This window comes from Gallinula chloropus (genome assembly GCF_964237585.1).
Source record: "Gallinula chloropus genome assembly, chromosome: 1".
Classification (NCBI taxonomy): Eukaryota; Metazoa; Chordata; class Aves; order Gruiformes; family Rallidae; genus Gallinula; species Gallinula chloropus.
In genome coordinates this window covers 33404360-33428780 of record NC_140085.1, presented here as the reverse complement: position 1 = coordinate 33428780, position 24421 = coordinate 33404360, and the positions used below count along the sequence as shown (strand labels likewise).

At 40.3% G+C, this 24421-nt stretch overlaps 1 protein-coding gene across 1 annotated transcript in view; it reads right to left on the bottom strand.

Annotated features, from left to right (window-relative positions):
• Positions 1-23960, bottom strand: part of LRIG3 (leucine rich repeats and immunoglobulin like domains 3) — a gene marked incomplete at its 5' end in the record, with an annotated part of 42677 nt that extends 18717 nt beyond the window's left edge. The window contains 5 exons of the mRNA XM_084278239.1: positions 1720-1863; positions 2488-2622; positions 16170-16244; positions 16507-16578; positions 23770-23960. Of these exons, the coding sequence (XP_084134365.1) occupies positions 1720-1863; positions 2488-2622; positions 16170-16244; positions 16507-16578; positions 23770-23960 (617 nt within the window). The remainder of the gene's footprint in view (positions 1-1719; positions 1864-2487; positions 2623-16169; positions 16245-16506; positions 16579-23769) is intronic.
• Between the last annotated feature and the right edge of the window lie 461 nt (positions 23961-24421).

The following is a 24421-nucleotide window of genomic DNA, read 5'->3' as shown; positions in this document are numbered from 1 at the left end:
AAATAGGTTCTTCCCTCCTTCTCAAGTGGTTTTGGCTCTCACCTTTCAGATACTACATACAGTCCCTGCAGGTCAGAAGCTGGGACCCATGTGTGTGCTGGAAGGGAGTTATCAGATATACCTGGCTCAAGGGCAAGCTGCAGTGACAGCAGTACTCAGTATTTTCTATTTTCCTGCTGTCCACAACACTTTTTTGGCTTTGATCCCTTTAAACTCTGAACCCTGCACCAAATACAAGCTGCTTTCTGACTTTCTGAGTTAAATAAAAGAAATGTCTAGCCTCACACAGTAACAAAGAACAATATTAACTGTATAAAAGGAAGTTTTAAACTAGCTGTCACTTGCTAAATTAACAGTTTAATTTATTAGCAACAATTGAAGTAATTGCTTTATGGTATAAAGACACAGTATTAGACAACACTGGGAAAAGTCCCTCAAACAACAAGTGATCATCTGCCTCCTTCAAGATTTTAGATCTAAAAACCTACACCCTACTGAGCCAAGAAGAATCCCCTCCTTCCAGAACTTACTTCCCCATGGGAAGTAAAGACCTAAATAATTCTCTCTTCATAGCTATGCCACAATTATTTTTCAGAGTCTCAGTCGTGTAAGAAGAATTCAGCTTTCCTCTGTGGTAGCCTGATAGGAACTCTACCTGATAAAAGACGTGATAGAGAACCCTACTCCTCCTCCTGTGTTTAAATGTGCATAAGCACTGAAAAATATTCAGTAAGAACAGCCTCCTGTTCTGCCCTACTTCTCTGAACAGTTTTTTCGGGTGATAACACACATTTTTGATCCCCACTGCAGCTTAGCTACCTAAAGTAACTATCAACTAAATTATGACCAAGTAGAATTTGGTGATGCTCTTGCCCAGCTCTAAGTTCCAGTTGAGTTCAAAGATCAGAAAGTCTACTAAGACTATTAACAATTCCTGAGCTTTGCAAGCCTGTTTTCACACTATATTTGCATATAGAAAAGACACAATCAGTGTTTCCAGATGTGTCAAGCATCCTAACACTTCACTGTTTTATGATCTTTCACTTTCAAGGTCAACTTAAAACTCTCTTAAGTCATCATTTTTAACTCCTGACAATGTAATATGGAAAATAATTATTCAGGATTTGACAAAGCACAGTCCTAGCTCACCCTTCTTGTCAACTTCCTGTTTTCCAATTAAAAAAAAAAAAAACAAACAACGACCCAGGAAAAAGATATTTTTCCATCCTCTAAGTAACTTTATTATTTATAAGGTAAAACATTTATAGATGGCATTGTATCAGTAAAGCTGATGGAGGACAGTTTACTCAAGTATATTGCTTACTGTTATGTTATACCTTCTGAAAGCAAATTAATTCTCCCTTCCTTTCACTGTGAAAGCACAACATAAGGGACTGCTGTAGTAAACTACATAAGCTCACTTCACTTAATATTTTCCCAATGCTTTCTTAAAGAAATACTGCTATTATTCCTCCTGCAGGCTTTTTTTTAATTTTATTTTAACAGGCAAACAGGATTTTAAACACAAAGACTATTCACATTTCACCAATACATAAGACTAGTTTTATTCAGTACAAAGCTGCAGTTAGCAAGGGCTGTAGTAATATGTTTTCTGTGTCTGTCTCCCTCTGCCTCTGGTTAAATTAAAGGTGAAAGTTCAATCATTGCCAGTGCTTTGGAAAACCTGAAAACAATTAGTCAATTGTAGGTTGCACTTACAGGTGCTGCAGATGGGAGAGTTTAAACATCTTTTGAGGGATTGCTGAAATTTTGTTCCTGTTCAGTTTCAATACTTGAAGTGTGGTAGACAAATTGTCAAAGGTACCAGGCTCCATGGAGGTTATTCGGTTACTGTTAATGTACCTGTTGAAACAACGTCTAGAAGGTTAAATTTACAGTTATTTAATAAATTCTTAATACCACATAGTGAAACACAAAGCTCTTGCACCATCTACTCCTTGATAAATGGAATTTCATTTATCATATTCATTAGAGCTCTTGACAGCTCAGTCTATGGTCAAGTAGCATTTCACCATAAACTCTGCTCCACTCTGCAGGAGCGTGTCACTGGCAGATGTTAGCATGTTGCAACTCCATTAACTGTCTAACTCTGTACAACTCTGGCACTACAGTATTACTTAATAAAGATTCGGGTAGATTCAAGAAAATCCACTGAACTCCATGTAACTTGAGACTACCACAACCATGGGGAACATAAGTCTGTTTTGTTACACAACTATTTCTCTAAAGCTGTTTGTTTCAGGATAATGATCTTCACTTTTTATGAACTAAAACATCTCATTGCAACAACTCGTATTCAAATTAGCAGCTTATGTTAAACTCAACAGGTGAAAGTGAGAATAAATATTTAATGCAAGTCTAACTGAAAGATTTAGTACCTTAACAAACAGCTGCCAATCTTAAGTTTTCCAAAAAGGTTTTTTTGAAAGTAACCTTAAAGGAAAAATACTATTACGTTTTACTTACAGATACTTGAGCTGTAATGATGGAAACGATGATATTTTTAGCTCTGATATGTTGTTGTTGCTCAAGTCCAAAGTTTCTAGATTTTGAAATGGCTTCAGATGTTCAGACAAGATGTTGGCAATCTTGTTACTAGTCCTGAAATTTAAGGACAGTAGTCAAAAGACTGTCATTTCCAGAGTAAACACTTATTAACTACACATGACTCTGATGAAAGTTAGTTCTTAATTCCCCCACTTGAAAATAGTTTCTAGCTAAAGAAAACCAATAAAGTATGTTCTCTAGACATAACATTCATTTCTAGCCATCCCAAATCACAAATTGGAATGCTCTAAATAAATTTATTCACCAACATTACTTAACACATTTCCAGCAAACAAGATGAAGAAAAGTTCTGTTATAATCCAGTAACTGTAGTTCATGGTTCTTAAAACAATATGTAAAACCTTGATCATTTATTTCTGAACAGTAGAAATACCTGGCATTTGCATTGAACAGTACCAAATTAACATCATATTAGCTAGGCATGTTTTGAGGTTTTTTTCTGAAGACTCAAAGCATGAAAATCAGATTCAATTTCCAGAAAAACAGAGCTAAATTAAAAGAGATGGATTGACAGTGCACCCCATTAGAAAGATATCCTCTAATTCTGCAGTTACATTTAGTATTTTATCCTATAGATTTGCCTAGCAAAGAATAAAATTTCTACTTATTACAGCTCATTGCAGAGCTTCTGGAGTTTATGTCTGGTCAAACTTCAGCTAAGCATCACACCCAATTCCACAACAAAAAATGTGCGCCTACTGAAGGACATGGGTATCCTGGTCTACTGTAAGGAACACCCCCCTTCCTTCACTTCCAATGAGATGTACTTTTTCCAGTGATCGTATTTCATGTCCATACCCAGCAACTGACCAGTTTTTCCATCCCAGCTGCATAATGTACAGAATCATACACCTCACATAAAGTTGCACATCAGCAACATTAATAGGGTTACTAGTTTGTGACTAGTTAATTGAATTAACGTAACTCAAAATGATCTTTGTTACCCTGGGAAGTACAAGTCAGTTCTGGCTGTGGTACATTCTGTACCTAATATGACGAATGATCAAAATTTAGGAGCTTTTCCCAGCTCGTAGAGATTTCAGGCAAAGGCAATTTCAGTAAAACTATCAACAAGAATGTTGATTCTGGAAGGTGTTTGCCTTTATTGGAAATACTTGCTCTGGATCAAATAGCAAGCCACACTTTCAGGACAGCATAAACAACCGTCGCATATTCAAGGGGTGTGGGGGGATTACTGCTCAAGACAAAAAAGTCCTGACTCAAAAACTGAACCAGAAGTCAGATTAATGGGCCTTCTGACCACATGTGGGAATGGGTAAGTGATCTTGCAGCCCCTCCAACGCTGCGCTTGTATCATGTTTCATTCCTCAGGCTGTCTGGTAGAGGTACCCTGCCTTTTTTTAACTCTTAGCTGAAAGTATTTATAATAAATGGAAACAAATTACTTTAATAAAAAACAACAACAAACACCACCACCATGTGTCAGTTCCACTGGCCAAATAAGACTGCGAGTTAGATAACAGGTCATAGAGCCTCGCCTTTATGCATTAGTTTGTTTATAAGGTAATTACTAACAAGGTATTAAAACTGTCAATTACTTGAGTGATGAATAAAATTTTCCTTGCAGTAAAAGTGTGCTCCAGCAGAAGCCAGCAATTTCCTGAACTGCACGCCTCCTAAATTGCAGTGTGAAAGTGCTCAGTTATAAAGACGGCTTGCACAGTGCTGTCTTTGTGTCAGCATTGCTCCATAAAACAGAAATTCCTCACAACTGGCAGGATAATAGCCCCTGTATTACAAAGTTTAGTTGGACCTAATGGAACCGAATAAAACTCCTATATAGCCTTCAGATTAGCACTTAAACTAACTGGCAAATTACCTGACACCGATCAGGTTACAACAAAAACAAACAAACAAAACCTCACAGCTTGTTTGTTTCAGGGAATGTTTTTCTTTTTTGGTGATGGCAATGTCATACTGTAGGGAGAAAGCAACTTCCTTTGTTCACTGAAACAGAGCTACACATGAAAGTCTCAGTATCACAGACTGCTTCGGGCTGGAAGGGACCTCAAAGACCATCAAGTTTCAACTCCTCAACTCCTCTGATTGGGGCCCATCCTCTTTAATATCTTTACTGATGATTTGGATGAGGGAATTGAGCGCACCCTCAGCAAGTTTGCAGATGACACCAAGTTGGGGAGAAGTATCAATCTGCTGGAGGGTAGGAAGGCCCTCCAGAGGGACCTGGGCAGGTTGGATCGATGGGCAGAGGCTGATGGGATGAAGTTCAACATGCCGAAGTGCCAGGTCCTGCACTTTGGTCATAACAACCCCAGGCAGCGCTACAGGCTTGGGCCAGGGTGCCTGGAAAGCTGTACAGAGGAAAAGGATCTGGGGGTGTTGGTTGACACTTGCCTGAACATGAGCCAGCAGTGTGCCCAGGTGGCCACAAAGGTTAATGGCATCCAGGAAAAGTGTGGCCAGCAGGACCAGGGAGGTCATCATCCCCCTGTGCTCAGCTCTGGTGAGGCTGCACTTTGAGTGCTGTGTTCAGTTTTGGGCCTCTCTCTATAAGACAGACATTGAGGCCCTGGAGCATGTCCAGAGAAGGGCAACAAAGCTGCTGAAGGGTCTGGAACACAAGTCCTATGAGGAGTGGCTCAGGGAACTGGAACTGTTCAGTCTAGAGAAGAGGAGGCTCAGGGGGAGACCTTGCTGCTCTCTAGAACTACCTGAAAGGAAGTTGTGGCAAGCTGGGGGTCAGCCTCTTCTCAGAGATAACTAGTAATAGGACAAGAGGGAATGGCTGCAAGTTGTACCAGGGGAGTTTCAGGTTAGAAATGAGGAGAAAATTCTTCTGAGAAAGAGTCATTAGGCACTGGACTGGGTTGCCCAGGGAGGTAGTGGAGTCACCATACCTTGAGGTGTTCAGTGAAAGGCTGGATGAGCTACTTAGGAACATGGTTTAGTGAGTAATATAGATGGTAGTGGGATGGTTGAACTAGATGATCTTGGAGGTCTTTTCCAACCTTAATGATTCTATAATTCTGAGTGCAAGAAACAGTAACATGCTGCAGCATCCTTGCAATTTCTCCCATTACAGTTAAAGCAGCAGGAGCACTGAGGAACACAGATAAAACCACCAAAAATACCTGCATAAATTTGAACATGCCTTTTGCAATTTGCGTGTCTACACCCTGACTTGCAGCAAAAAAAACCCCAACAACCCAAGAGTGCAGGCAGACTGATTTAATTATTTTTACATAAGCCTGAATGCATACCAGCTTAAGACAGCACATCAGTTTTCCATTACGGGTATGAGAAACCTTAGCTATCTGTCTCAGTATTCATGACTTGAACCACACCACTAGGCCAAAGCATCTGTAACTGCCAGGGTCAAACCACCACAGTCCTATCAATGGTAACCTCAAGATTCACTCTATGTACAACAGCTACAGTGTATCTGGCATATTGACTTGAATGTTCCTTGCCTCTAGGGAAACACCAAGCAAGGCAGCAACTTCTGTATCCATTTTATTAAGGTTCTACTTAACAGCAAGTTCTTTTGTGCTGAAAAAACCCCACAGTTAAAGTTCTGCAATAATATGACTAAGTATCTCTTGATAAAGATTGTCAATATGTAACATTTCTTTCTCTCTAAGAGAAGTATCCATGCAAGCTTTTTTACTCCAATCCTGTAACACAGATGCCCTAACTCTTAAATAAATAAAGATTTACACTCCCCTCTTTTGTTTCAATTCAAAATCTCAAAAAAAAAAAAAAAAAAAAAAACCAAAACCAACAAACTTTTGCATTTCCTTCTCCAGCATAACTCTTTCTTCCAAGTAGATCTTGTTCTACTGTGTTTTGAGAACCTCTTCATCCTGACAAGGAGCACATATAAAAGTCTGGAGGTGAAACAACCTGGTAAAAAACAGGTTGCCTACAATAATTTTGGAGAGCTGTGCCTGTGCAATCTGCCTGTTCTCCAAAGCTCTGAGATGTTAAAACAGCAATTTTACATCTGTGTGACCCTGGACTACAACAGTATCTTCTGTCTCTCAACTAAGCCCTGAGAGGCTGAATATATTGAATTTGCTTCTAAAACAGGCAAATGAAATCATAGTCAAGTCTCTTGCTAGAGACTAAGAGGATATGTAAAGAGAAAAAAGCACTCTTTTGGGCTACATACATCTTTCTGAGCAGTGCTGAAGCCAAAATGCTGGAGTTCATAGATGTTTAGTTTGACTGTCTTGTATTTACATGGCTTCCAGATCAGAGCTGCCCTGAAGACCGCCATGTCAGAGCACTGGCAAAGCAGACGTGACTGTGCACATCTGAACACGTACCAGGTGGTCTTTGCTATGTGCCACTACAGCTCACAGGCTCTGTTTTTCATATTTCCTCAAAAATGTGTGGTTGTTTCACCTGTTTTTCCCTCCACTCACCCACTGAAATCATACAACTCGTTTGCATAACATCTGTTGTTTCTTGCACACCCCCCTCTTACCCTCCCAAACTCCTGTGGACATTCGGAGCTCTTGTAAGAAACAAGGAAGTAAGGATACAAAATCGAAAATTTAAGGAAAAAGAAAAAAAATGCCAGTAAAGATGGAAGATCAATACTGTAATAACCTTCCTCAAAAAGTGCTGGAAGACTCATGTTTTGTGGCTTTTAGGATAGTTGGACAGCTTCAAGGAGCACACACTACAAGGAAAACTTCTACAAGAGGGAAAAAAAATAAGGTTTTCCCCTTCAATTTCTACTCATCTGACAACTAAAATTATCCAGACTAATGAACAATTACATCATTTAAAATACTGCAATTACAGTTTCAAGCTGAACACTACCTTTACAAAAATCCCCCATGTGAACGGAGCTACACGTTCTTCTTACCAACAGGCACCCAACTGCACTGAACTAAGAACATCCATATTTTTTAATCCTTTCAACTGTTAGATATAGAAATGTTTTTAATGGAACTGTTTTTCTCCAAGATGAAAAATGCCAGATATCAAGCCAGGATTCTGGCTCACTTCCAGACCTACTGGTAGGCCTATAAGTCTGATGCCTCCTTCTCACGTTCTCTGTGGCAAGCAGCTGTTCTTACTTTTGAGGGTCTCTATTCTATGATCCATGCCTGTCAGTGCTCTTTCCAGCCAGATATCATTAAGTCTCTGCTCTTTTTTTTTTTTTTCTGATTTTGTGGTATACAGTCATGAAGAAGAAAATGAAAACTCAGAACTCTGAGTTTTTTTCAGGCTACTGATACCCTGTCCAAAACTTGAGATTAGTTTATTGATTCCTAAACTAGGAAGAGAGGAAGAAAAACAACTTTGGAATCAAATTCATCACCAAAAATGTAACAAGGGCAAATCTAAACTTCCAAACTCAAGAGATATCTGCAACCATTCTCTCCTGATTCCAGTTGTAGTAGCAATATGTGATTAATTAAACTTTCCAATCTTTATACCTTGAAGTCTGTTTCCCATTATAATTTCTGGCCTTTCTAAAATAATAGTAAGTTACTTAACTTTAAGTTCATTAACTTTATTTTAATGAAGGTACACAATGCAAGCATATCTATTTCATCATAAGATGACAAAAGGAATAATAACCTACTGCAGATGTGGTACACTCCGTGACTCTTAGATAATGCTAAAATCTTGGGACAGTTAAAAGCATAACCTAGACTAATCCCAGCATAATTATAAATCATATTTCTGATCTGATGAACAGTCTCGTTAAGTAAAAACACCTATTCACCCAAAAGGGAGGGTGTAGAGTGAAGTCTAGGCACTTCAGACTACACACCCTTCTAGATCTGCTCCTAGTCTCGACTGTTAGTACAAGTTGTTCTCCTGTCCACTTTATTTCACCCAAGGCACCAAGTTATTATATTTCATTGCTCTATTGGAATAACCATATACCACTTCTCTAAGATATAACCCCAGTACTTATGCCTGACCTCTTAACTTCATTCTGACTTCCCTCATTCTCTGCACTGTATGTTCTACAACTTGACATCTCCACCTTGGTAAAAAAAAAAGTTCCTACCACTCCATTTTGTCACACAGGAACAGCATTTTCTTTTTTCTCTGACCCATTAATATTCTTTTTGATTCATCTTTTTCTTTAACACTGTCAATTAGAAAAGCATGCTTTCCCCACACACACTTCAAATAGCTCATAAATTTTACATTCTTTTCCATTCTCATTGCAAAAGCATTCATCTAGGCTCTTGCTACTTCATATTTTTTTGCTACAACAAACTCTGGGTTTCTACATACTTCTTCCCTTTCCCATCATTCAGCTTCAATTGCTGCCATAAAAATCTAGTTTCCATGTCTGCAAGTCTGACTAAGACAGGTTCCTTTTCAAATTCTTTCATTTACTTCCTCTTAGTCTCCACACCAAATGTCAAAGACTGCAAGAACTAATTCCAGTAAGTTTCTTCGCTCTAGCTTTTTGCTTGCAACTTCAGCCCAAGTCACACATGGTTTACCACCACTCTCATTTTTGGGACTTTCTCCAAGTAGCCTTATGCCTGAAGCCCAGTCTGGCATTCCTCTATCCTTTCTTTCAATCCTTCTTCAAAACAAACTCCTCCAGGCAGCATCCAAATCTTAATCCTTCCCATAATAAAGTGGTAGCTGAAGAGATGACAAGGATGTAAAATATTTGACCAACATTTTCTTAATATTGGGAGCCAGATTCCAGTTTAGTATGCTAGCTTTATAAACACACAATACCACTTTCTCTGGCAAGCTTAGAAGCGAAACGGATCCACTCCCACTGCGTTTAAGCTTTCATTTTCAGGACTTTGTCTAAACTTCTTTCTTGAGACTGCGGCACTCTAAACGAGAACTGAGACGGCATTCGCCTGGATTTTACACATGGCTTCTACTCCTAGACTATGGTGGAAAAGAGGCCGATTTCTCATACCTACTCCTACTCCAAATAATACATAGAAAACCAGGATTCTGAAAAAAACTTCTGCCTTTACAGAAGGTCCTTTGTAGGAGTTCTCTTTATTAAGATACTGCCACACGGTCAAAACTATTACTCTTATTTCTACATTGCCAGCTGTAATGGCAATGGGGCAAATGTATCATCTATTTTGCATATTTCTTTCAATCAACCGAATTTTACTTCTCAAGATGACTCTTTTAAGCATCATCGGGGATGCCTATTATTGTAAAACTTACTTAAAATATGGAAAAATATATTTAAGCAGATATGGCTACACAATACTAAAATAAAATCCTTTCTAAAGAGTATAAAGGATTAATCACTTTTCGGTAGGTATGTTTGTGAATCAAGTTAAGTATTCAAGCTTTACATTGCCAAGTCAAAGCTAGGATTTGACAGCACATGCTTAAATTTTGGAAGAGTATCTTTTTGGTGACAGAACAGTTTTTTTTAAATCAAGAAGCAAAACCAGTGACCAGTATATGCTCTGTTATTCCCCTGCAAATAAAGAAGGCAAGGGGGGGGGTTAATTCTTCCTGATAAGAATGGAAAAAAGCATGAAGCTGCCTAAAATACAGATGAATTTACAAATCTTTAGTCACGAGCTCAGCATTTTGTTTAGCAAAGACCTAAGAGAAGCCACTTCAACTTAAGAGTTAGTTTACTTAGCTTTGAGAGCTATAAAGATAAGTCCTTTTTCAGATGACATATTTAAATTAGGTAGCACGAACAATCCCATTCACCCTGAAAGCCTTCTAAGTAAAGATGGTGACATTGCATTATCATAAGCTCCATGTACTATAGGTCTGTATCACATTGAAGTCAGCTCTGTCTCCATTGCTTGGCAGCGCAATGCTTTACTAATCTCAAAGAACAACCCACTGCAACCAGGCCTTTCATCAACAGGATTTTATTCAGATTGGAGCAAAATGTGCTACCACTGAAGAAGTTTTACTGATGACTGAAATTAGGATTAATGAACAACTAAGCAAGGTAGCAGGAAGGAGTTAGTATAGGAAGAGACAAAGCTAAACCTGGACTCTTCTGATAATTTGAAATTTTAAACCTTATCTATGAAGCCGAGTATACACTAAAACTTGCAGATCATCTTCTCCAATAAATTCCCTCCTGCAGCTGTGTGGGTTAAATGAGCCATATGTAGAACCTCCCATTCAGAGCACACACCACTGTCTGAACCTAAAAAACCCTGGTTTTGGCATTCCCTGGGATTTTGTTTGTTTTCAGTGATCAAAATAATCATCTTTTTTTAAACAAATCATTCTTGATGGCTTAGATATTTTTGTTATTTATTTTTCCTTTGAAGAGAATGACTTTGTACTTTTGCAGTACAGCAATTCACTTTCAGCTTTTAGGTTTGCTTTTGAGAAGTGTTTATTGAACACAAAAGGCCCAAGATTACTTGGTTATGATTCCTTCATTAATAATCTGAGTCATTTTATAGTGGATGATCAGAAAGCTACATTAAAAGAATTTTGCTTACTATGAAAATCTGTGACCTCTGCAGTCACTTAAGACTGGCTTCTTCACAGTCCTTTTGTCCTGTTTTCGTCTCCTGACCAATCTTTTTTGTTAATACATTAATGCTCAAAGCTGTTCTGTCTCTTTAAAGTCACTGCTGCCTTCCATTTTCCACAGTACTCAAGGACTGATGTTGGATAGTGACTACAATGATGTATTTCAAAAAGTGTTGCAGGTAAAGTCGCATGTGTTTCTTATTTAAACTGTATATACTCTTAAACAAAAGCATTTGCAAATCAGTGTCTGTCTTCTATACAAAGCGTTAATCACGCTAACAGTAGTTAACCTTTTCTGAGGAAATTTAAAGTAAAATCTTTATGCTAATGGTAACTGGCAGTTAAACTTCTATGTAAGGCTACTGTATTTATATTATTTAGTTTCAATCTACTTGTTTCAATCTATTTCACTTTTTCACTGTGAGGGTGACAGCACTGGCACAGGCTGCCCATAGAGGTTGTGGTTGTCTCCTTCTCTGGAGACATTCAAAACACACCTGGATGCATTCCTGTGCAACCTGCTCTAGGGGATCCTGCTCTGGCAGGAGGTTTGGACTAGATGATCGCCAGAGGTCCCTTGCAACCCCTACTGGTCTGTGATTCTGCGATTTCTGTATTGAACCTACATACAAAACTGTACAGTAATGACAGACACAAAAGGCAATACTAGTTTTCTTCTCATGTATTAACATCACAGATTCTTGAATATTTCGCAGATAAATAAGACAGGACTGGAACATCCTGAATAACAAATGTCATTAGAATGGGAACCGAATTCAGAATCTTTGCTTGTTCTCCTAGAACAAGGGCATTTGTTCCCATTTCTCTACCTAACACAAAAGTGAGACACCTAGAAACAACAGAAAGTAACTTGCTTATTCTCCCAGAACTGCAGAATTTTCTACCGCAACCATTTAAGTTTTTTATAAGCACTTCAGGAATGCAAGTTAAAATATTAGCATTTAGGGATACCCAAGTTTCTGTGAGTGGTATCTGTACCTCCTGCCTGGAGGAACTGTCAATCTCTGGGATATGGCTAAACTTCTCATTTTCTGCCCTGATAAACTGCTCTCTTCCCACCTTCTCTCACAGAAGACAGAGAAAATGGCTGGGTGGCCGAGCAAAATGAACACCCAGGAATTTCAATTTCAAATCATGGTCAAACACACTTAAAGATGCAATCTTAGCATCACTGTAAGACAGACATGTCCAAGTACATTGGCCAAACATTTCAAAATAAACCCAACTCTAAACTCCGTAAGTTAGCCTAGACAGGCTTCACTGTAGGAAGCCATCTGAACTATCCTGGGGAAGACAAATCACTTCAGAGACCGTCTTTTATTCTCCACTCATCCTGAAGAGGATCTACAGTTAGTAATTCACGATGCCAAACTTTCAAGAATTTAGGGTTGGGAAGATGAATTCTACTCTTTTATTATACCTGTTAGCATCAGGCAAGCTACCATAGCTTCACAACCTAATGCCTCCTGACCAGATTTAGACCAAGGTACCACCCATTTAGTTCACAGCAGTTTCCAGATTCCCAGTAAGCTCAGTAGCTCTCCTATGCCACATGACAAGATACACACTCATGACATGAATAAAATCGTAGATGCATCTCCAGCCATGTAATGAGTGTGTCTATATTTGCTTCTACACACCTTCACAAAGACACATGGTCTTTCCAGGGTGAGGGGGGAGTGACTGCCTGACATGTTTCTCTCCCATGGCATCCAACTCTCAACTGGCACCCATAAAAACAAAATGCTAGCATCATTGTTTCATGTTACCGACAGACAGTGGCCATGAGACTGGGAACATCTACTGCTCCGGGTATGTTTAGCCTGCATAATTCAACAGCATGTAAATATTTAAGTTAGGTAAGTATCAATTAGATAGTTGGAAACAAGGTAGCTCCAGAAATGGAAACTACACTAACATGATAATCCACCCATGCTTGTTTATACTGCTCAAAGAATTTAGACATACGGACCTGTATGGAGACACCCGCACTATTATTCACTGTAGACATACCAGCAGCGTAATTTCCTTTGCAGAGCAAAGAAAATTCTTGCAGAACAGGTACAGTTCTAAGGCTCCACGGCCAAATCACAAGTGAAAAGAGAAAAGAAAAACCAAACAAACTTGCAAGAGTTTCTTCAGCAGTGCAGATTTTGGCAAGAAAGGAATGCACCACCTCCACAGCACTGCTTGAAGACCCCTTGGAAAAAAAACCTGCCTTTGGTAAAGAACCAACATATATGTGCCTCATAAAAAACGCAATCAAATCAAGCTTCAGAAGACTATCATTCTCTTTTCTGATATTATTTGAAAGTCAGAACAAAGACTCAACAAGGAAACAGTGGTGTGTTTTGGAAAGGCTCCACAAGCTCCTTTCATATAGAAGTTTAAAATCCTGAAGTAAGTCATGTCATGTTTCAAGTACAGTTATTCTTTGAAGACTGGTTCTAAAATGTCTATTCTAATTGTTCCATATGTGTTCTCTTCGCATAACTTAGACATATTAAATCAGTTTGAGTCAATGTCTCCAAATGACATCTAACAGAAAAAATAGGTGAACATGTTTTTTCACTTTAAAATAAGAGTACATTTTTCCATCTATACCACTACATTACATATATCTTTACGTTAGACAACCGCTAAAAATTAATTCTTCTCTATTCACGCTCTTTCCTGTAAAATTAGATTGAACATCTTTACAGGAACAACTCTGAACTAGTAAGAAGCTGAGGGGAGAACTTGCATTTTCTACGACTACCTGAAATGAAGTTGCAGCCGGGTGGGTGATGGTCTCTCAAGTAACAATCAATAGAAGAGGAAACAGTGTCAAGTTCCATGAGGGGAGGTTTAGATTGGGTACCATGAAAAAAATTTTCACCAGAAGGGTTAGAGCGCTGGAACATACTGCAGGAAAGTGGCTGAGTCACCATCCCTGGAGGTATTTAAAAGACACTCAGATGTGGTGCTTAGAGACATGGCTCAAAGGTGGACTTGGCAGTGCTAGGTTAATGGTTGGACTTGATCCTAAAGGTCTTTTCCAACCAAAATGATTCTATGATTCTATTACATATTTTCAAGAGAAACCTTTGCAAAAGAAACAAAATGCTTTATTTTTTGAACAATGCAATACCACTCTCTATGTTCTGTGTACACCCATTTTGATACGGAACTGTTTTAACTCTTACATGATGATATTCATGAGTTAACATAAAACCTTTACATTGCTTAAAGAATTATTTCTACCATATTAGTCTTAAGGAATCTCTGCTGTAGTCACAGAATAGATATGAGACCTCAGCTGGAGCACACTTACATTCAGTAATCTCCCGACACCACACAGAAGTAATGGAAATTATAATGAGAACAAGCTAGCACCCAAGCAGACTAACTTTAACTGCACTGGAAGTATGATAACAGCTTTCAGAAATCCCTCCCCCCAGCTTTTAATAGTCAGTATATATAGTGCAGAGCACAGGTCTGACAAAGGTTTTTCCATGTTTGACCACCTGAGTAAATGAACCAAGCTAGTGACCTAAGGATATGGAACAGCCGATCCAGCAGTGTCTGACTTTCATATATTCTCTCAAAGGAATGTAAAAATCTTTGCACAGCTGCAGAAGGATGATTTTAGGTTTATGAAATCCAGTTAAGTTTTCATGAGAAAGACTAGGGTAGATAGATGCTAAGACAAATTCTCGACTTTGTATTCATCAGGAGTAAGGCAAGAGGTTATAAAACACTTTATTATAATAATATTTCCAACCTTGTGGTAAAAAGAACCTCAGCAAAGTGGTAAAAAAGAAAAATATATTCTTTAGATCAATCAGATGCTTAAACTACAGAATGCTATTGTTAGCACTAATACAAAATAGAAGATATGCTTAAATTCAACAGCTATTTGTCAGACACCAACTGCTTTTTCTTTCATTCTTTTCTGATTCTCATCTGTAAGAAACCACATCAGTATCAAATGTCACTTAGTTCTTATTCAAACAGAGCAGTCCAGACACGGCGGCTGCACCAGCTGACTTAGCTGACCTGGGCCTAGAGTAAAAACAAACCCCTATAAATCACCAGATGTAGGCAATTGAATAGTGATCAATTTAATTAACTGAACAGCTTTCCAAAGTTTACTGTATTGTTTTAACCCTTCAGGCTTCTTCAGGAAAGGTAACTTGCAATTTGTATTCAGGGGCAGGATTTGGCCAGAGGGCTACATATTACTGGCTTTAGACACGTTAGATTCCCGCTGGTAAAACCCAAATCCCACACATTAAAAATGTGTCCTTTTTTTCAATTAATACTATTTTTTAGCAGTTCCTTCAACATTTTAGAGAAACTAGATTGGCAGGGGAAAAAAATAAACTGATTTTAAGTGAAAACCTCAGGAATAAAATTGCCTTTAGAATCAACTGTTTTGGTTATGGGTCCTACATGCCTTTTACAACTTTATACTCATATTACAGATGCCACATCAAGTAACCTACTAATTTATTTCAAACAAAACAATGACCATAGACATAATCGCGTGTCACAATTATATGTATTAACTGCAGCCATAAAAAAAATTATGCTACACATTAAAAAGGGCTCAAAAAGACATTTTAAAGACATTGGCAAAACATCTTCTAACCTAGATACTTGTCCTGAAGCTGTGTCTCAAGGGGATTTCCCCATGTTGCCCACTAAAATTAATGGAATTCTGCCATGATTCAACACAAGTGGGATTTCAGCCAAGATGCATAATGATAGAGTGTAACTCTTGTTTTAAAGTCTTTGTGCAGGTTTGCATAATGTTTACTAATGTTTGTACAGTGTCTAGCACAACAGGGCTGAGGCTTCTGGGCACTACCACAACATAAATTAATTCTAATGCAGTCTTTGTATCTGAGGGAAGCATAAAAACTAGAAGGATTAAGCTCAATTATACACATTTTAAACAACCTGCTAAATAATATGACATAATCAACTTCCTAACCACAAGCTGCTCTATTTCCAATTATTTTGCTTTAATCTCTGTAATGCACGTATTTCCACAAACCCTGTAGAGTTAGTTCCACTAGCTATGGACAAGAGTAAGATCTACTTACAAAGACAGAAGAGTTAAATTTGCAGAGACTGATCCCAGATCTGGAATGACCTCCAGTTCATTGTTGTTCAACTTCCTATTGATATTAGAAAAAGGAGAGTCAGCTTTGATGTTAATAAGAAGTTTGTACATTGGATTTGCTGAACTGCTGAACAGTGCCACCCCAAAATTCAAAACCAAACTTTATGTAAAATATCACAACAGCAAACATGCATGGTGTGCAATCAATCATCCCTGTATGGTAGAAATAGCTATGCAATTAGCATACTGGTTGGTTTGGTGTTGGGATTTTTTTTGTTTGTTTTAATTTGTCTTAATAAAATAAATAATAAACTTACACTTCCCGAAGACTATGAAGGTGATCCAAAAGACTGGTCTTGATTGAAGATAACTTGTTATGACTTAAGTCCCTATGAAATTACAAAAATAAACAGCCTGTCAGTTTCGCCATAAAATACTGGGTCAAGAAACAAAATTTCAATCCAAATTATGTTATCATTTGTTTCCAAGTATGTAAGAAGGTTTTTTTATACATATATATTAGTAAAATTAAAATAGAAACTCATTTGAGCATACAAGGTATAATTAAGTGTAAATCCCTTGATCACTGTCATCAGCGTCAAAGAATTTCCTACACCTCTAAACAGTTTAGAACTGTTCACTGGGGTGTACCCAAGACCCATGAAAAACATCTTAAGATTCTAACTCATATACACCAACAACCACCCCTTGCCACCAGCCCATAACAACACAAGATCTGGCTAAAACAGCCGTGTTAGAAGGAAAATTCATAAATCAGTACTCATCATAGTCTCATTCATTGAGTCAATCATAATATTTGTATCATTCATCCTTCTCACTTCTCCAAAGCAACACATAGATTCTAAGTACACAATGAGGACTGTCCACAAATCTCAAGTCTATTTTTTTGTGAAAGCATAATTCAGGACTCCATCCTATACAACTAAATTTAATGGGGAATTTAAGCAAGCAATATGGGGGGAAAGCGGGGGGGAAGACACAGGAAGGGCAAATTATTTTCTGAGTGAAAAGATGTAAAGTATTCTGTATACTAGTCACATTAATACAGGACTTAATCACACTTAAGAGGTAGCTTGAACACTTAGGTTGTGTTGCTCTGTACTGAAGATCCCAAATATGTAAAGATGCAGTTTATAAGAAATCTTGTTAGTGTTTTTGCAGTGTTTGTTACAAAACAAACCAGGGTACTATGAATGCAACACATTTCCTTGACCACTATCAAAGAAGTCTGTTCCCTCCTGACACCTTTACCACATGTCTGCTCAAACATTTGACATCATAAAACAGAATCCTAAGAAACTCTTGCTGTAGCCTGAGAGTACTAGAAAAATCACAGACATAAAAGAATGACCATGTAATAGAAAGCAGAGAAGCTAATTACAGGAACTCAAACTTGCATGTCTACATTCAGCACAACACATACCTTCCCCCTCCCATACTACAGCAAATCACTATCTCACCTGCATGGATTCACCCATCTGCAAAGAGCTTGCTGAACATTCTAACACCATGTATTCAAGCCAGCAAACAAGAACTGCAATATTTTAAGTTCTTAAACTCAACTCCAGTGAGTCTGGAATGCAGACACACAAAGAATTACAGCAGTGAGCTTCTGTAGCAGCAGGTAAAGGCAAAGAAATTTCTCACACTTCATGACGCTTTTCACCATGCTAATTAAGTGCTGAACAGTCATCCAACAATGCCCAGGGCCCTCATCAGGCCATGCTGGCATGAAGTGTATTTCAAGTTGAATCTATGAGGAAACTCTGGGATTCCTTACTTTTCCTAGGTAATATGACTCAGTACAGTCACCTGTACTGAGCATACCCAACACAGGCCTGACTACCACAGATGTGTCTACTCTACAGTTCTGGAAGTTAAGAAACCTTATCATCAGCATATCCTTGCTGCACGCAGATGAGACCTAGCCTAAATCAAGGTCCGTGCTAGGTGTTCTGCTCAGTGACTAAGTCTTGTGTAACTGCATCCACCTTCACATATCCTAGGACACAGGTATAATGCTGCAATGCTGTCATACACCTATGTTTCCTCCACAGTGCATGGGGACGGTAAATCCACAATTTAGAGTCCCCCCCCACCTGTTTGATGCTCTAGCAGTGCTTGCTCAATGTTGACAGGACAATTCCACGGTCCCTTTTGTCCTTCTCAGTCAGCAGTTAAAAATAATACTAGAAATCAAACATTAAAGATTACACCAGGCACATAGGGGCATTACAAGGGGTACCACAGGTACTCAGTTACGAAGTGTACTCCAAGCCAGCCAACTGGATCAGGCCCAGCTGCGGCACCGGGCGCCTGGCTCACGGCCACGGGGCAGGGAGGAGACCCAAGCCACACAGGAGCATGCACAGGACAGACCCACAGGTGTGAAAGGCATATTCCAGCCCAAAAAAGGAGGTATGAGGAGAGTCAACTAGAGAAAGAGAACACCCTCTACCACCTTCAGAACACCCTTTCTCTAGAAAAAGAGAACACCCCACCTTCAGGGGGCCATGGAGGCACTACTTTCCAAGACACAGCCCTGGACTCACGCACTTAATATATATCCACACCTTCTTCCAGGCATCTAAACCCCTACAGATTTTCCTCAAAGATGGAGAACCAATACAGTGTTAACATTTCCAAAAACCCACAAATGATAAGTTTCATGATTTCGAGTTCTCCTGTAAATGAGGTTAACCACACTCGAGTTAGAGGACTGTATCATTCACTGCTTAAAGATCTAGTGCAAATATTCATCCAGCCATAGACTGGAGAAAAATCCCTTTGTTTAACACCTGAAGACATTAGCTACATACATTTGAAATTCTCACGCTAGAGTCTTAAACATAAGGACTGAAAAGGTTTGCTGTTAAAAAGATCTAGATGGGACTCTGAACTTGGCCCTTTAATGCAGACTTAGTAGAAACCATTTTTACCCTTAAACTTAATTCAATATGTGGCTTTAGTCTGTAGGGATTATAAGAACTATGCAAATAAACAGCCAAAATTCAGCGAAGTTATGGCTGCTAGTGCCTACTATGTTACCGTTCTTCATGCTTCAGACGAGACTCAGGAATCAGTAATTATTTCAACAAAGAGCTTTCAACATTAGCGCTAAAAACCAGCATTTCTTCATTTCATCTAAAAAACCCTGCAAAAGGTTTATTTAAAACATGTTTGCCTAAAGGACCTACCAGACAGTAACAGACGTGAGTAGATTTGTTCTGCTGGAGTTATAACATGTTAAAAAAAAAAAAATATCTGGCAGAGTCCTTAAACTATAAAAATCCTGCAATTACAACCACTGCTGTGCATGATCACCACACTGGAGCCAGACACTTTCACTCATAGCTCAAGCTCACATCCATCTGGAGTCTATCAAGGCAACCGTGAGCATAACAACTTACACTAGGTTTCAAACTAAATTTTTTTTCTGTTTGTTTTTTAACACTAAAGATACCCTCAGATTTTCCATGTAGCACCTACTTTAAAAAATAACGTACATACAAAATCCTCATTCCTGGCTTACTTACAGCAGGTTGTCAGACACAAGCAAACCAAACCAAAACAAAAAAAAAAAAACCCAGACAATACTGCATTGCCTGCTTCACACAGCTGTGTACATGTTTGTCTACCAAATGTTGGATAAAGTATAAATTATAAATATTTTATTAAACATTTAGTGCTACTGGCATGAGAAACTTCACCAAAGAAAAGCCTTGCAAGTTACATTTTTAAGTTAAATCAGAGTGGTTGGAAGCGAACCAAGAGTTAAAATCTTAGTCTTTTACTAACATTTTTGATGAAGCTTAAACCTATACAAGTTTCTGAAACTTTCAAGCACTGGATCTGAGGCATTTTTAAAATATAAAAGATCTATCATCACTGTCAAGAAGCTAGGAGTACATTACAGTCCAATGCACTTCTCAAGGCTATCTTCAAACAAATGTGAACTAAAGTTTTGAAAACTAATCACTGTTTTTTCTTCACAGAAATGGAACCAACAATGTTAGAACACCAGGATTATTCCTATGCATTTTCCATTTCTAAATTTTCCTCGTCTGTTAAAACCACATTACAAGTGGAGAGAAAATCTCCTGTGATTACTTTTGCTACTAGAATTTCAAAAGCCATGAAAGATATAACAGTGAATGCACTCAGAAACCAGATTTATATTAAGAAATTCTTTATAACAATGAAGTAATATATATATACCTGTTCTTCACCTCAGATTTCTAATAAAAGTGAGCATTTAAGTAGAATTACCTCCACTTGAAAAAGCATGCCATAGTTTTTGAGGGCCTTCAAGAACGTGTTTTACAAAAGAAACTATTTTCTATATTCCGTTATGTTTGTATGACCATCTTTGGTAACCTGCAAGTCTCTGTGTTAGAAAGCTGAAAGCAACTCTAAACACCAATGTTTTGTGTGATAAGGAATTGAAAAAGGCGGCCTAATGTATAAAGGGAAAGGGTGAGTGTTTCTTCACACATTTTATATATCTAACTTTAGACTCTAACTTAATTTACAACACTTAGTCACAATTATCATCTTCTTCCTTAGAGAACTCAGAAACCTGAGCCCCAAGTCAAATTTTAAAATGCAAATCCAGCAACAGCTTCTTAATCAGTCCCACTGGGGCCTATAGAGCTGCTAATTCAGCAGAAATCAGGAGAGCTGAAAAACAAAAAGCCAGGCTGTAGCTGTTTTAAGACACTGATCCAAAGTGACTCATAAATCAGCTTGCTATGTTCAAGTTTTAGTCTGGAAAATATTGAAAAACAGCTGTGAAAACCATATGGCCCTTTTTTTCTGGCAATTCTGGTAGAGAAGGAGAGGATTTATAAAATGTAACTACTAAAGATGTAATACAAACACAGGCGAAAACCATCTTTCAGACTTTCCCTCTTGCCCCACCGGCAGTTTTAGCATTCCTGAACCTGGCGAGGGGGTACGGCAGTGCCACCGGGAGCCTGCACACACGGAGGACACCAGCCAACACGCAAGCACTCTTCACTCCCTCCCTCCACCACCAGCTCTAACAAAGCCACGTTCTTGCAAGCTCAGGACATGCTTTCTTGAAAGCAAATTGAACTCTTAACTTCAAAGCTATTTGTGCATGAAGGCATTACAAACATTTCTCTCGGTTTCCAGAGGACTGTCACCTCCCATGAAGGTAGGGTTACAGAAGACGGTATCTGGAGTTAAAACCACAGTACAAGTGGCAATTAAAGCCTGTTTACACCCATTTTGTGAAGCCACTTCCATACAAAGCAGTAGCCACACACTTGCCACGGAAAATAAAGACATATAATAGTACTCAGGCTCATCTTCCGTGATTTCCCTCACTGCCCACTCCTGAGGTCACACAGCCTTTCCACATCAGACACTCTCGTTTTATTTCACCAGGGAATCTGAACACTGAAGGCATGAAAGTGAAATGAAGCTTGAAAAAAACCAACTTCACCTGCCCTGATGTTCTCTGTCTGAGCAAGCAGACAGATGGGCAGACGAAGGTGTAAAGCCTAACACCAGCCTGGACCCTCTCAGGCACAAAAGCTTGGGAGATCTCACCTGCGTATTTTGAGAACATGGTGTAAGAATTGTTTTCTGAAGAGGACTGGAAAGCCTGCGATTAAACTACTAGCCTGTGGCTATACCCACTGTGGACTTCCATGGAAAACACAGTAAACATATACCAATAAAGTTCATAAACAGTCTTTACAATTTCTAAGTGCACAGTTTGCTTCAACAATAATCTAGGCTAGCCAAACCTTTGGGTTGTTTTTTTTTCCCTATGTAAAACTGAAACGCATTACAATCTGATATTGCACAATCCCAGCTCCAAGTACTGGAGTAGCTGGAGGTAACAGACAACACCGCACTCTTCCTCACTCTCTTATTAAGAGGAGAGGAGGGAAGAAAGAGCAGGGTATTTCTAAGGCATTTGACACGAACAAAAGAAATATTTACACAAAAGCGGCCAGACCACATGGTTTGGTGACACCTACAAAGATGTACTCCTGTGAGTTTAAGAGCTAGCGACACAGCTGTCCAATGAGTAATCACAGCAGGGTTTCTTACAACAGACCAGAGCTTATTTATACAAGTGGAACTTATTTTCTCACACTTTTAAAGGAATGTGAACTTACATAAGGACAATTTACGCTACCAAGGGAATTCTAATTAGAAAAACCTCCCTTGTGCTAACAAAAAAAGCCCTGCAACGTGTTTTATTGTCTCTCAGTAACTTAAGTGGAAAAGACAAATTTGGATTACTGCTAATGCAAAATGCCTTTTAAAGTAACTAAAAATTAAAGCAGCTCTGTGGGGTGCCCTCCCCCCTTGATTTTTGTTTAGCACGCTGTCACAACTTAAAACTCAGGTAACAGCGATAAAGCACACTAAGCTAAGAAACTAAGTTATGAAGCTTTGCCTAGTATCAAAAAAGCTTTAGGGTTCATCAAAAAAAAGAAAACAAACTTATGTTGGTGTACTGAAATAGTTCAAAAGAACAGAAGGGATGAAATTTAATAGAAAGCAAAGCCAGTCGTTGAATGTAAAGCAGATCTGGTATTTTGATTCGTACGCTTCAATCACATAAGGGTAAAAAAAAAAAGGAAAAAAAGTTTCTTTCCTCTCACACTTTCCTATACCACTCCTGGAAATATTCATCTCCCAGAGCCATTCCTGTGTTCAGTTCCATATGGTGTCAATACAGCCATCCACATTTCATCAGTAAAGCAGCATGACCTCCAGACGAGGCAATTGAACAGAATTAGCCACAACTAATTGAAAGTCTTCCTGTTTACTTTAAAGCCCTTATCTCAATCTGCTTTGGAAATGTAATAGAAAATTAATACGACTAATACAGAAGATCTTTGAGTGACAAGAAATTGAAAACAAATGTGAAAAGTCCCTCAGCTGTTTTCGGGCTTTTTAGAAAGCTCACGTAATTTATGCTTTGCCCACAAAAGTTTTGTCACGGAAAGTTAAGTTTTCGGCGGATGGCACCTGGGGCCGCGCTGCTGAGGGAAGGGTCAGGGATCCGGGCCCAAGGGGCCAAGCTCCAGCGCTAACACACTCACCCAGCCCAACACACGCGGGGAACTAAGACGAACAAATACAACCGAGACCGGTGTTTCCCGACACACACAGATCGACGTTCGCTTGATGATTACGGCACGTTTTCCAAGAAAGTCATCGGAACTTTTTTTCCCCCTCCCTCCCTCCCCCCGCCAGCTTGCATCGCTGAGCAGCGCTGGCGGGCCCGGTTTCAGCCCGGGTGCTTGTGACCACCACCTCCCGGGGCCGCGGCCCGCCCGAGGGACGCTGCCCCGCCGCGGCCGCCGCTGCGCTTGCTGACAGCTCGGCCGCCGGCCGCAGGGGCTACGCCCTCCCGCCCCGCGACACCTCGCTGCCGGCACCTCCCGCTTCGCCACCGCCACGAAACCCGCCCGCGGATGGGACCCCGGCAGCCGGGGGCAGAAGATGGCGGACGGACTCGGGACGGCACCCCCAGCCCCTCTCGCGGTGCCCTCCGCCCCGATACTCACAGCTGCACCGCCCCCCGCGGCAGCCGCTCGGGCAGGCGACTCAGCTCCAGGCGGCTGCAGGCGATGAGATGCCCGGCGCAGCGGCAGGGTGCGGGGCAGCGAGCGGCGCGGCCCCCCAGCAGCAGCAGCGGCGGCAACAGCAGCAGCAGCGCCAGGAGGGCGGCGGGCGCCGCTCGGGGCCGGCGGGGCATGGCGGGCTCGAAGCCGTGCCCGCGCTCCCGTCCTTGCTGCTCCCTCACTGACAGAGCCGGGTGCGGCGCGACCTCCCGCCTCTCAGTGCGGGTGGCGGCTCCTGCTCATGTCCCGAAACCGCCGCCAAGGGGGAAAGGCGACGGGGAAAAGGGGCGGGGGGGGTGGGGGGCGGGTGGTGGTGTGTGTGCAGGAAAAAGTAAAGAGAAAAAAGCCAGGAGGGGGACCGCAGCGCCGCCGGCCGCCAGCCACTCCGCAAACTTTCCGCCGCCTCAGCCCGCCTCCGCGCGGCCGGGGGAGCCCCGAGCGCGGCCCGCCCCGCCGCAGCCCCCTCCCCCTGCCATGTGACGCCCGCAACCCCCGCCCGCCCCGCCGCGGTCTGGGGCGGCGAGATTGAGCCTGGAGGGGCCCGGGAGTGCGGGACGGCGGACCAGGGTAGGGCTGGCTTTGGCGTGGCGCCCCA